This window comes from Podarcis melisellensis (genome assembly GCF_964234715.1).
Source record: "Podarcis melisellensis genome assembly, chromosome: 17".
Taxonomy (NCBI): Eukaryota; Metazoa; Chordata; class Lepidosauria; order Squamata; family Lacertidae; genus Podarcis; species Podarcis melisellensis.
This window is the reverse complement of record NC_138534.1, coordinates 3,380,428-3,393,891: the sequence shown is the minus strand read 5'-3', so window position 1 is coordinate 3,393,891 and position 13,464 is coordinate 3,380,428. Positions and strand designations below refer to the sequence as shown.

The 13,464-nt window shown below is 48.9% G+C and overlaps 1 protein-coding gene across 4 annotated transcripts in view; it reads left to right on the top strand.

Moving 5' to 3' along the window:
- The window catches only part of FLNA (filamin A), a 67,892-nt gene extending 54,541 nt beyond the window's left edge, over positions 1-13,351 (top strand). For all 4 annotated transcript variants that reach the window (XM_081893593.1, XM_081893591.1, XM_081893592.1 and 1 more), the window contains 9 exons: positions 858-980; positions 2,471-2,737; positions 4,263-4,400; positions 6,720-6,835; positions 7,581-7,713; positions 10,501-10,677; positions 10,774-10,992; positions 11,389-11,577; positions 12,435-13,351. In XM_081893593.1, the coding sequence (XP_081749719.1) occupies positions 858-980; positions 2,471-2,737; positions 4,263-4,400; positions 6,720-6,835; positions 7,581-7,713; positions 10,501-10,677; positions 10,774-10,992; positions 11,389-11,577; positions 12,435-12,622 (1,550 nt within the window). In that variant the 3' untranslated portion in view covers positions 12,623-13,351. The remainder of the gene's footprint in view (positions 1-857; positions 981-2,470; positions 2,738-4,262; positions 4,401-6,719; positions 6,836-7,580; positions 7,714-10,500; positions 10,678-10,773; positions 10,993-11,388; positions 11,578-12,434) is intronic.
- Positions 13,352-13,464: the final 113 nt, after the last annotated feature.

Below are 13,464 nucleotides of genomic sequence, written 5' to 3'. Positions count from 1 at the left end.
CTTCTGGTTGAACTATGGATACAAAGCATTGCAGGAGTTGAAAGCAGGGGGTTCATCACTTGTAAAACAAATATCTGCTCCAATGTATATGCAGCCTACACACTGCATGATCAGCAGCATTGCTTGGTGCAGCTTTTTGCTGCTCAGGGTTGCAATTAAAGAGTAGTCCAGTGCTCCTCTGCATGCTCCCCAGCAGCAGACCAAGGCAAAGAGGCCTGCCTAGCTTACTTCCTGACTTGGTGTGGCTTTTTTATTTTTTATGTAGGCCTTGTATGGAGAACATTCAGTCCTTAGCTTTCCAGTTAGTGATAAGTCTAAAACGTGTGACAAAATGATTGCATAGTTTTCTTAATGAGATTTAATGCCAGATGAGAGGCGATGGCTACACTGGAGGATGTTGAGGGCGGGTGTGTGTGTGTGTGTTGTGACATTCAAAAGCTTACACAGGTTAAGGTTAAGGTTAAACTTAAGATGAAAATAAGGGAAGGATTTGCTGAATAATTGATTAAAAATTGGAATACAGAAAGGGGAAGTATGAGGAAGTCGGGGAAGTAAATTATAAGAAAATAAGATTTTGAAATTATACTTGTTTTTTTGTTTGTGGGGTCTAATGTATTGTTTTGTTTTGTTTTTGTTGTCATAAAAATTATGGAAACTTTAATAAAAATTTTATAAAAAACAAAAACAAAAGCTTACACAGGGAAGTTGATGCTTTCTTGGGCTCCTGCCCCGAAACCTACCCCCACCCAAATCCATGATCTCCTCTCCCTGAAAGGGCCAATTGGATCATGTGGCTGAGCCAGTAAGTCCCTTTCCCTCTGGCTTACTTTCTCTCCCCCTCCATCTCTCTGGTGCAGGGAGTCCATTTTCTGTGAAGGTGACAGGAGAAGGACGAATGAAGCAGATGATCACGCGCCGCCGCAAAGCCCCCTCGGTTGCCAACATTGGCAGCCAGTGCGACCTCAGTTTGAAAATCCCAGGTGAGTGGCTTAAGGATAGGCTTTGTGGTTTGGGGTGCTGCCTAAAACAAGCCCAGCAGTGGAGAGCTATTGCCCAAAACGAGCTATTTAGTACCCCTCCCACATGGTTAAAGGTCAGGATTATTCCAATCCCACCCTTGAACTTGGCACAGAGAAGTTTGGAAGGCCCATGGACAGTGCCCAGCAAAATTTTGGAACCCAGAGTATGTGTTCAAATCTCCATAAGCCTTGTTTTCCAGCTCAGAATGATACAGTGCAAAACCAAAGCATATTCAGCCCAGTTCCCCCAGTTGGCACAGAGGCTGTTAGAATGGGGAAAGTGCTGAAGTGTAGGACAGGCATGGCCATCTGGGAGTCCTTCCAAACCATAGCCAAGTTGGTGGTACACTTTGGTTTAAGACACAGGTTGGTAACTGGGAGCCACATACAGCCCTTGACCTCATGTTATGTAGCCCTCAATGCCTCCTAAAGTTTTCCCGTTCTCTCATCCCAGCACAATTACTTACTTTTCATTTCTCCTCTTGTTGCTTTCCCTTTAATATGTAGAGTTTCAGAATTTTATTCTAGTTTTTTGGTGTATATGTGCTTGCTTTTTTCCTGGTTGTAAGGCTCAGAAGTAAAACTGTGGCTAGACTGTTGTGTTTGCAAGTAGAGTGAACACTGCTTCTATTGGAATATAAATCAGCAGTTTAGGGCATTGTGTCCAAACCCCTAATGTCAGCAGAACTACTCGGAAACAATGAGGGTAATTTCATGCATGTTTTTAAAAGGGGAAAAGGACCACTGCAAATCTACCTCCTTGAGAGGGGTCTCTTTGGGAAGGCCGCATTCCTCAATGCACCACCACCATGTGCATCTTCTGTAACTGGTGCTGGCTACCCGTACAGGCCTCACGCTGTGTTAGAATTCAGATCGCCTGTGGAAGAAGTGTGGCATTTGTACAGTGAAATACCTCTGCTTGCTAGTGGTCTCTGCTCCTGCCAAGGCTATTGTGGGAGGGATCCTGTCCTGGCCTTCATCTAGCATAGGCATCCATAACCTGCAGCCCTCCAGATGTTTTGGCCTACAATTCCCATGATCCCTACCTAACAGGACCAGTGGTCAGGGATGATGGGAATTGTAGGCCAAAACATCTGGAGGGCCAAAGGTTGGGGTGACTAGAACAATAGGGGCGCAGTATCACTTGCCTTGTATTTACAAGGGTTGTTTTGTTTTTAGAAGAAATATTGGGTCTGGAGAAAATTAAGATCTGACTATTCAGACAAGGAGCAGCATTAAGTTACCTTGAGAATGGGGTAGGGAGACAAGGGATTAAGTGGTGAACTGGACTAAGATCCAGCTGCTCTGAATGCCCTGTGGGCCCCCCTGCCATAGAATGCGTGTGGGTCTTGATGGTCTTAGCACAGTGGTGTTGGCTGATGGTGGGGAAGGAGCGACGCTGCGGTCCCATGTTTCTACAGCTGTTTCATTTGCTGCCCCTTCTCCCACAGAAATCAACATCAGGGACATGACGGCTCAGGTCACCAGCCCTTCAGGCAAGTCCCACGATGCAGAGATCTTGGAGGCAGAAAACAACACTTACTGCATCCGCTTTGTGCCCACTGAGACGGGCATCCACTCAGTCAGTGTCAAGTACAAAGGGCAGCATGTGCCCGGAAGCCCCTTCCAGTTCACCGTGGGCCCTCTTGGCGAGGGTGGCGCACACAAGGTCCGGGCAGGTGGCCCTGGACTGGAGAGAGCTGAAGCTGGCGTGCCAGGTAGGACTGTGGCTGGGACGGGGGTGGGGAGGGAACAGGATAGACAAAAGGGTGTAACTTGGGAGTTGTGGGAGGGAGGGGTGTGAGATGCTAGCATTTAAGCTGGTACAACTTGGGCCTGAAAAAGTCTTTTGATGCAGTGATGGGGACTGAGGCAGGTCAGCCTCTATTGTCAGACATGACTGCAGGGGTGCCTTGGAACTCTGGAATCTCAGAACTGTAGAGCTGGAAGGGTCATTTAGTCCATCCCCCTCCAATGCAGGAATCTCAGCTAAAGCATCCATGGCAGATGGTCATCCAACTCTCCAGTGAAGGAGAGTCCACCACCTCCCAAGGGAGCCCACTCAACTGTCCAATGGCTCTGTCAGAAGCTTCTTCTTAATGTTTAGTTGGAATCTCCTACAAGTTTGCTCCCTCTTCCATGTAACAGCCCTCTAGATACTGGTAGAGGGCTTTCCTATCTCTCCTCTTAGCCAGGCTAAACATACCCAATTCCCTCAACTGTTGCTCATAAGTCCTAGTTTCCAGACCCTTGATCATCTTTCAGAAGTTGTACAGACCCACAACTCTCATCAGCCCGAGGCAGCAAAAAATGGTAGTCAGGGATGATCGGAGCTGTAGTCCATAGAGCCATAGGTTAGGCACCATTTAATGATAAGGAAATGATGGGGAAATGTGCCCAATGTCGTCTTCCGCCCACCAGGCCACATTGTCCTTCCATCTCCCTTCAGTTTTCAGCTCCCATATCCCAAGAAGAGGGGCCTGTCCCCTGGGCATGTTCTGTAAAACTCAAGTGTACTTGGATGATGATTATATAGCACCACCAGTCTTGCTATCAGAATCCCCCTGGGCCTTGTGGCTAAGGGCAAATCCCTAGCATACACTTAAAGCACATCACTTCCCCAAAGAATCTTGGGCCCTGTCATTTGTTATGGGTACTGTGACTTGTAGTCCTGTTAGTGGGAAACTGTGGTTCCCAGGCTTCTTTGGGAAGGTGCTTTAGATGTATGGTGCAGTTCTGCCCTAAGTTGGGAGTAGCCAACATGATGCCCTCAAAGATGCTGTTGGACTACAGGTCCCATCACCACTAACAAGGCTATGCTGTCTAGGGCTGATGGGAGATGTAGTCCAGCAACACCTGCAGAACACCATGTGGGCTGTTTTTTGGTTTAAGTATTGTATCAGAAGAAGCATCCCCAAACACAAGGGTCAGGATCCACACCACCTGCGAAGGTGTCCCACTAGAGCACCCTTCACCATCTGGGTGCCCTCCAGACATTTTGGACTAAAACTCCCTGCCAGTTTGGCCAATGGTTGGGGTTGATGGATCTGAAATCTCTGGAGGACACCGGGTTGGGGAAGGCTATGCAGTAGTTACTGGAACAAACTCTGCAAAGGATGTTTCGGATATTAGTAAGAGAAGGGCTTTTTGTCCCAAGCTTAGTGCTAAGGTGGAACTTGCATTAGCAAGAGGACGATGGAGTGCCAGTTATTCCTAATAAGACTTGTTTGCCTTCTTCCCCAGCTGAGTTTAGCATCTGGACGCGGGAGGCTGGTGCTGGTGGCCTCTCCATTGCTGTGGAGGGCCCCAGTAAGGCAGAGATTGCTTTTGAAGACCGGAAAGATGGTTCATGTGGTGTTTCCTACATTGTGCAAGAACCTGGTAAGTGGTCATGGGTGCTGCATGGAGAAGACGGCTGCATGGGCTGAGGGTTTTTAACAGGAGATTTAAAGAAGGGAGGGCATGGATGCAGAGGGGAGGGGGGTGTTCTGTGTGCCTGAGAGGGTGAGGTGGGGCAATTTTGCCAGCTGCAGCAGATGCATGAGGATTAGGGAATACTTAGTGAGAGATCAAAATGTTGGGCTCTGCCATCTCCAGCTTTCAATGTTGGCCTTCAGCCTTAGGAGAAGAGGGCCACCAAGATGAGGGGTATGTGGACTGAAAACAGGCTTTATCAGCACTACAGGGTGAAAGACTAGGCCCTCTCCACCAAAAGAGGGGATGTTTGGTGTCAGGGTAAAACGCCTTTTCTGGGGCAGGTCCCTGGTTCTGGAATCCCCTCCCCAGGGAGGCTAGACTGGCCCAGTCCTTGATGGTTTCCAGGGGGAAGTGGCCACCATTTTTATTACATCCAACATTTAATTCAATGTTGAAGGGTTTAACTCTTTGCTTCTTGGTTTTCAATATTGTGTTCCAATTCTATTACTGAGTGGGGTAGCCAACATGGTGCTCTCCAGATGTTGCTGGACCACAGCTCCCATCATCCCTGACCATTGGCTATGCTCCCTAGGGCTGATGGGAGTTGTAGTCCGGCAGCTTCTGGAGAACCGCCGCCGCCACCTCCATCATGGCTATCCTCACTCTTGGCCTTTGCACTGGCTTTCATACTTTTTCCCCTTGTAAACCAAGCTTGTGGAATGGCCCTTGTTTCAGCTGAAAGGTGGTATACAAATGTGGTGTTAAATGGATGTAGATAGCTCCCAATTTAACTGAATCTGAGGGGGTTGGGGTGAAGGTAGCCCTGTCAAAATAGCGGAGAATGCAAGAGCCAAGAAGGGCAGCCTTACACATCACTGTGGAGAGGTGATCTAAAAACAATTCATCTAGGTTTTCAATGGCCAGGTCAAAGGCCTGGAGATTGCAAGGCTTCAGGCTAATTCTAGGCAGAGGGATAGGAGCCAGAAGACACAGGTATTAGAGAGAAAGAGAATATGGCTGGTGTAGGGCTCAGTGCGGGGAGATCCCTGCTGCTCTTTGCTCCACAGGTTGTATATCTGCCTTAAGCAATAATAAAGTAAGGATCGTGTTCCAGCATCCGATTCAAAGAATCATATGTTGAGCACAAGGCAGATGGAAGTTGTATGTTGCAACTTGGAAACTGAGGTCTGTTCCAACGGGTGGCGGCTGGAGAAGCTCCAGAGGCAGGCCTCTCTCTCTCTCTCCAGAGCTTGTTCTAGCTCCTTCTCTTGGGAACGGCTCCCATAAGCCACTCAGGGAATCTGCAGGCAGCCAACTTCTGGAATCCAACGGGCATCGTGTTGCCAACTACCTGGAATGGATCCAGTGCTCTAAAGAGCTTTCTGTTTGCTAATGAGGCTGGCAGATCTTTGGAAGCGGCCATCTGGAACGCAAGCTGGGTAATTGGCTGCCCCACAGTTTGCAAGTAGGGGAGGGAATCTCAGCTAGATCTCAAATGCTTTTTATTGAAGGCAGGGAGGGGAGGGCTGCTTTCAACAGAAGATTGTATTTGGGAGATGCATTATTATAACCTCCATCCTTGTCAAACACAATGTGTTAATTAAGGATTGGGGCTTGAGGTAGTATGATGTTTTAGAAGAACTTCTACATGCTAGAGGTGTGAATTTTGAAGTCTACTGAAAACTTTTAAGATACAGAAATCAGCACTCAAAATGTTTTTGGAGCATCTCTCACTCCCATTTTTGGCAGTTCAGTTGTTGAAATATGTAATTTCAAGCAAACTGCTAAATATGAAATACAACTTCATGCTGTGATTCTGATATTACCCAAATAGTAAATATGTGGTAATTGTTCCATATGGGGACCCATCTGCACGTCAAACTGATAATTTGATAAAAGAGAAAATACAGTAATTACAAACATCATTAAATTAAAAAGTCATTCAATTAAAATTGGCAGTGGCAACATCTAATATTTCTTTTTTACACATTCTATTAATCAAATGCAGACTGAATAATAATAAAGAAATCTTCAGAGTGTTTCCTTAAAAATCATCAGTGATGGACCCGTATGTATTTGCAAAGATGTGCATGGCCGCTGCTGAAAAGCCCCAAATACCTGCCAGCCTGATGCAGAGCAAGGCTTCAGGTGCTGCTCTCATGCTCAGGCAGGTTAAAATCAAACAAGAAAAAACTCCCCATGCCTGGATTCCGGTTAGTCATCCATTGACTGAGCCTTTTGGATAAGCATCCTTAATTCCTCTTCCTCCCTCTTTGCTTGCAGGAGACTACGAGGTTTCTGTGAAGTTCAATGACGAGCACATCCCAGACAGCCCCTTTGTGGTACCTGCCACCTCCACCTCAGATGATGCCCGTCGACTCACTGTTTCTAGTCTTCAGGTGAGGCACTGGGAGAAACCGCCCATTTGCTCCCCCTGCTGGCTGGATTGAGTTGGCACTGTTGCTCTCCTGGGCTGGCTGTTCCTTGATCCAAGAGACTTGGATCCTGAAAGTGGGGCGGGAGGAGATGCAGATTGGGGCGAAGGTGTGCTCCCAATCTGTACTGATCTGGGGGTGGTGGTATGGCTGAGGGTTTTTGCCAAGATAAGGCGATTAAACAACTTAGGACAAGATGGGTGCAGGGGTTGGACCCATGTGGTCCCTTGCAACCCCACAGTTTTATGATTCCGTGGGTGCCTTGTGCCAGCCTTGGGACAGCCACTGTGTCAGCCCTGCTGGCCATCTAGGGATCTGCACTGGGGTTTTTCTCGTGTCTCGTTTAAAGGCTGCTAACAGTCCCCTGCTCCTTTTGGCTGCTGGGGCTTAAAGATGGAGAGCTTCCCTGGCCCATGCCTCTGCCAATCTTGCTGCCATCCTTTTGAAAACTGCCAGCCTCCCTCTTTCAGGGTACTAGCCTAACAAATCCTCCCCTGTTGCTGCTTGCCTGCCTGCCTCTTGCACTGCGGCCCAGTTTCCTGGGGCAGCTCTCCCTCTCTAAGCCACCTGGCTCTCAGGTAAGTGACCTTCTGCCTTGTCCTCAAGGGGGTGGGGAGAGCGAGGGGTGGGGTGGGGTTTGTGGTAGCCGAAGCTTGATGCCATTGCCCGTTCTGCCCTTTCTGCTGCCTAATGTGCTGTGTGCTTCCAGGAGTCAGGGTTAAAGGTGAACCAGCCAGCCTCGTTTGCCGTCAGCTTGAACGGGGCCAAAGGTGTGATTGATGCCAAGGTGCACAGCCCCTCGGGGGCCCTAGAAGAGTGCCATGTCACAGAAATTGATGAAGGTAAGGAGGGCCTGGCAGAGCAGGGTCAGGCTTGCTGTACAGTGGATGGCCCACCCCCTTCCCTCCTGAAGATAGAGCTGTTGGGTCTGTTTCTCTTTTGACAGTGGAATGGACTCCCTCGGGAAGTGGCAGATCTTGTTTTCCCTCTGATTGAAGATGCTCCCAGAGATAGATGCTGGTCTAAAACCAAACAAGTCAGCACCTTGAGCAAGATTGTAGCTGGAGTTCCCAGATAGCATTTGTCAGGTCCATATAAAGATGTGGAACCTCTGCCCCCCAGATGTTGGACTACAACTCCCATCATGCGTGAGCATTGGCCAGGCTGGCTAGGGCTGTTGCGGGTGGGGGCCCACAGGCTCCCACCATAAGGGCATTACTGTAAGAAGTCAGGTTGCCAAGCCTGTGCATGATGGTGGCCAGGAGTTTTATACGATGGCTGCATCCCTTGAGGAAAGGCACTGCAGGGTCCAGCCTCTGTCTACATCAAAGCGCAAGAAGGCCAGCCAAACTGCAAGCGTAGACTTACAAGGAGCCTGGCTCTGTCCAGAACTAGTAAATTCTCCTCCTCAAAGTTGGGAGTGGCAGTAATCAACAATGCAAACTGAATCCAGGACACCCCCCCCCCCCCAGTATTCAGCTTCCATTCTGTAACAGCAACCCATGCGTTGCGTAAAAATCTCAGCGCTTGCTTCTGGGACTGAGTGATGTTGAGCTGGGAGGTGCTGGCATCCTCCTCACTCTGTCCCCTCCCAACTTCAAACTGCTTTTCTCAGCTAAATTTTTCTCATAGTTGACCCATTGAAATTGTTTTGACCCTGCCTTTTAAAAACACAGATGTGTTTTAGATTTTTCTGTTTTGTTTTATGCTGATTTTTGTGTGACTGTTATGTGATTGATGTGATAAGCCACTTGGAGTTGCTTTTGTAAAAACAGTAACTAATAATTGGTGATTCAAAGTGACTTATCACTCCATTAGGTTCCTTGATTTCAGTAGGCATACTCTGAGTACAACTTACTTGACTACTACGCCATACAACTAATAGGTGTGGTAACAAAAAAAAAGGCTGTCTGGAGGTGGGGGTTGATCCCAGTTCCCAGTTGCTGATTCAGTTGGCAATGCAGAAGAGGAAATGGGAGGGGCAGAAACATGCCCAAGGCCAACAAAAAGACAAATTTTAAGCGCCCAGTTGCTTCCTGCTGGCTTGAGGACTCTCCCAGCACGGTTCTCTTCATGGAATTGTGAGTGGAAGTGGGCAGGGTGTGTCTTATGCTGTGCAGGACAGAAAAAAGCAAGACCCTTTCTCTCCTGCGCTGTCTCGACTCAAGCTGTAGGGTTAGCAATGGCTGCTCACGAGCCACCCGCCTAGAGTGCCCATTTTGCCAAGTTACTTTACTTAGGAGGTTGCAGCCTTGTTGCTGCAAAGGCCAGAGCTCGTGCAGTTCTCTTTGCAGGCTGCTATGTCAAAATGCTGCTGAGTCTGCACAGCTGGTTTCCTGTAGTGGCATCTGCTGTGTTGGTGGTGATAGCATGTGAATGCCCATGAGCAGCTTCCTGCCACCTGCCTTGTGAGCCATCATGCCAGCCCACAATCTCCTGCCTGGTGTGACTCCACACTTTGAGGCAAGGCTGCAGACTTTAGAATAAGTTGCAAAAATTAGGCCAAGCTCTATTGTGGTTCAAGATGGATAGATAGATGTGCAGCTCATCTATGAAATTGTGAAGGGGGGGTCCATAATATTCAGTTCCCCAAATCTGCACCTATTTAGGGTGCTCAGTAGTATTCAGGGGCAGATCGGGGCTGTTTCTGTAGAGCAGAGCTTTCCAAGCTGTGTGTTGCATGAACTCTCCCTGCACTCCTTCCAGGGTGGAAAGGGGTTAGTTTAATCTCTGGTTTGCTAGTAAAACTGAATCCCTGTGTTGTGAAATGATGCATGTCTAAAAAGTGTGTACCAACATGAAATGTTTGGAAAGCTCTGCTGTAACAGCATACAAAGTAAGACTGGCAAGGGCTGAAATATCCAAGGTGTTTCATTTGCAAATAAAAGCAAGGCGGTATAAATTGCAAAATTGTGCTTTGTAATGTAACCTGTAGCTGCAGATGTGTGTTTAGAGTAAGAAACAGGGTACCTTTGGGAGCTTTAAAAACTATTAGTAACCGTCACACTTGTGTGCATCGTACCCCTATCTGGATCAGGACCCATGTGCTTATTTTTACTAGAGAAGGAAGCAGACACAGAACTACAGGCTACATGTGAGGAGCTTGGCCTTGGGAATATTCTCTTCTAGAGAAAAGGGCAGGTGAGGGGAGTGGAAATGCTCTCCATAGCCACTTCTCCTTTGCTTCTCCCAGCCAAGCTCATTTTGGTTTTGGCATGCCCACTGGCAAATGCCTTTTGCTCTAAACCAAGTTCCACTTCAACTGTGCTTTTTTAAAACCAGAGCTTACCCCAGCAGGTCTCTGTCTGGCTTTTAGCTCTTGATCTTAAGCAGTTAAGTCAGCCCCAGCTAGCAGGCCGATGATGGGAGAGGTAGTCCAACAACATCTGGAAGGCGCCAGGTTAACTGAGCTAGCCTGTGTCATTCATGCTAGCTGAATTTGCGGGATATATTTTACTATATAAGGGTCATCTCCACTAAATGTCCATTTCCTTGGGCTTCCCTTCTGGGATCTATTTTGTGGTACATGCGCGTGTGCACACACACACACGATTTCTCACGGAGCCAATGACAACTGCTGGCAGGCCGCTTACACCTGCCTGTTCTTCCTCCTCTCACCTTTCCCACAGACAAATACGCTGTGCGTTTCATCCCCCGTGAGAATGGCATCTACTCTGTTGACGTCAAGTTCAACGGTAGTCACATTCCTGGCAGTCCCTTCAAGATCCGTGTTGGGGAGCTGGGCCAAGCTGGGGACCCAGGGATGGTGTCTGCCTACGGCCCTGGCTTAGAAGGTGGCATGACAGGTAATAAGAGAGCCTAGAGGAAGGGAGGGGGGAGGGATGAGAGGCTGCCCAGAGCCTTGAAGAGAAGCTGCCGCCTCTTGCTCTTCTCCCCTGCAGGAAGCCCTGCTGAGTTCATAGTCAACACCACAAATGCTGGGCCTGGGGCACTGGCCGTCACCATTGATGGTCCCTCTAAGGTGAAGATGGACTGCCAAGAGTGCCCAGAGGGCTACAAGGTCATCTACACACCCATGGCACCTGGCAGCTACCTCATCTCCATTAAATATGGGGGCCCATACCACATTGCTGGCAGCCCCTTCAAGGCCAAAATCACAGGTAAGAGCCTGGGCTGGGGGCAGAGAGAAGCTTGGCTTAGGCAAGAAGGTGTCCCGCTTTTTAAGGGCTTTGCCGTCACTCCAGACTATGGACCATATCTGAGGACACACGAGTAGCATTGTAACCTTCATGTTGTAGCAGAGACTGCAACCTTAACATAGATCGGCCAACCCCAATTGCCCTCCAGAAACTGGGTGACAACTCCCATGAACCCTGCCAACTGGCCATGTTGGCAGAGGCTGATGGGAGTTGGAGTGCAACGGCATCTGGAGGGCACCAGGATGATGAAGGCCAATTTTGATGGTAATTTGGGGAAGGGGAGGCAAAGAGGGTGTTGCCCAGATACAGCCTTACGCTCCTCGCACCTGTGTAATCGTCCTTCCTTTTCCTTGGCAGGGACCCGTCTCGTCCCCAGCCACAGCCTCCACGAGACTTCCTCGGTCTTCATGGATGGAGTGGCCAAACATGATGGAGCAGCCCCCAAGTTTGCCTCTGATGCCAGCAAGGTGGTTGCCAAGGGCCTGGGCCTCAACAAGGGCTTTGTGGGGCAGAAGAACTCTTTCACTGTTGATTGCAGCAAAGCAGGTGAGTGTAGAAGATTTATTGGCAGGTGGGGACGGGAAGAAAGGCACACAACTGCAAGGTTTTGTCACTGCGGTTAGAAGCTTTGGAAAGCTAATTTGGGCACTGACCAGGTGATGGTCTGGGTGGGTTTGCTTATGGGGTCAGATGAGTGTTTCAAATTGAAATGTATGGTTGGCCCCATCCTAGCTGAGAAGCTTGATGTGGGAAATGATGGATGGACAAGTCATATAACTTGGAAGTGTATTTTAAAACAAAACACCACCACAAATAGCAATCTACCCAGCTTAGACCAAATGAGGTTGCACAGTAGCTCCTAAAAGAGATTGGGATTCAGGATCTTCTTCAAGGATGGCCTCCGAGAGACACACCAGGGTGCTCAGAGGCAAAGCCTGAGGTGCCAGAACTTGAGGCCCAAAGTTGGCAACTCTAGTGAGGGCATTAATTGGCAACCTGTGCAGGCGGTGGGGGGAAGGATGGGGACTGGAGAGTTTATAAGAGGGTCTGAAGGAGAACAAAGGAACAAAAAAAGTAGGCTGTTTGCTTGCTTGCATGTTTGGACCAGTTTCCCCCAATACTGGTGCCCTCCAACTGCTTTTGACAGCAATCTCATCAGCCCCAGTCAGCAGTAAATCACCTGCAGGGCTCAAGATTGGGGAAGGCTGGTCTAGAAATGGAAGGAGAGAAGAGTGGGGAGGGATAATTGAGTTAGTGAGACATTTGGAGCGAAACACCTTTTTGCCTCTCTTGTATACTTAAATATTAGGTCTTTCAACAGGATTAGCTCTTCCCGACCTAAATATTACAGCATGCCTCACTTTTGACTGGACCCCCACTCCTGCCCCTTGCTTTTTCCGCAGGGAACAACATGCTGCTGGTGGGGGTGCATGGCCCCAAGACCCCCTGCGAGGAGATTGTGGTGAAGCACCTGGGCAACCGGCTCTACAACGTCACCTACCTGCTCAAGGACAGAGGGGATTATGTGCTGGTGGTGAAGTGGGGGGAGGAGCACATCCCCGGCAGCCCCTTCCATGTCTCCGTGCCTTAATCCTCCCCCCACCCCCCTGATTATAACACTGCCCCTCTTGAGCCCTTTTTGTAATGCCACTACCCCGACTCGCCCACCTGAGACGCTGCCTCTTAAACTCCCTTGGCAGGCTTGGTGCCGGTGTGGGTGGGGAAAGGGAGCAAGTCGCCCTTGGGATGGGGGGGGGGCGGATTCCTGTGGATCTGTTTACATGCAGCACTAACTCTTTTCAACCAGTTTTGTCAGTGATTTTCCCCCTTCCCCACCCTTTTTTGGAGGGGAGGAGTGTTGAGGGGCAGGATTGATTTTGCTTTTCTTGCCAAAGCACTGGCTTCGTGCCCATGGACTGAATTTTGTGCCTCCCTCCCTGAGTTTGCCAGGAAGGCGCCCTTCCTGCCTCAAAAACAGGCACCTGGTACCACATACCTGTATCGGTGCCATCCACTGCTTGAGAGAACGAAACAAAGCAAAAACCACTGCACCCGATGGAACTGCAGGCGGCCTGTCCCTTTTCTCTCTAGATTTTCACTTTCCCTTCTTCGGCTTGAGACGGAAGCTCCATTGATACACAGATAAGTGGCGGGAGCTGCTGTTGTGCCTCTCCTTGCTTTGCCAGTTTATAACCAAAAATCTTGTTTTAATCCTTCCAAGTCTTAAGTCGTCGTTTGTTGTTGTTATTGTTGTTGTGCACAACTGCCAGTCTCCTTTCTTTTGAGGAGGGAAGGGAATAAAAATTCTGCTTCAAATGGCTTTTGGTTGTCCTGGTCAATTCTGTTAACTTGGTCCCTTTGCAAGGGCGGACTCAGCTGTTCGTTTGTTGGGCTGCGTTGATTTCCACTTGGAGCCAGTGTGTTCGGAAGTAG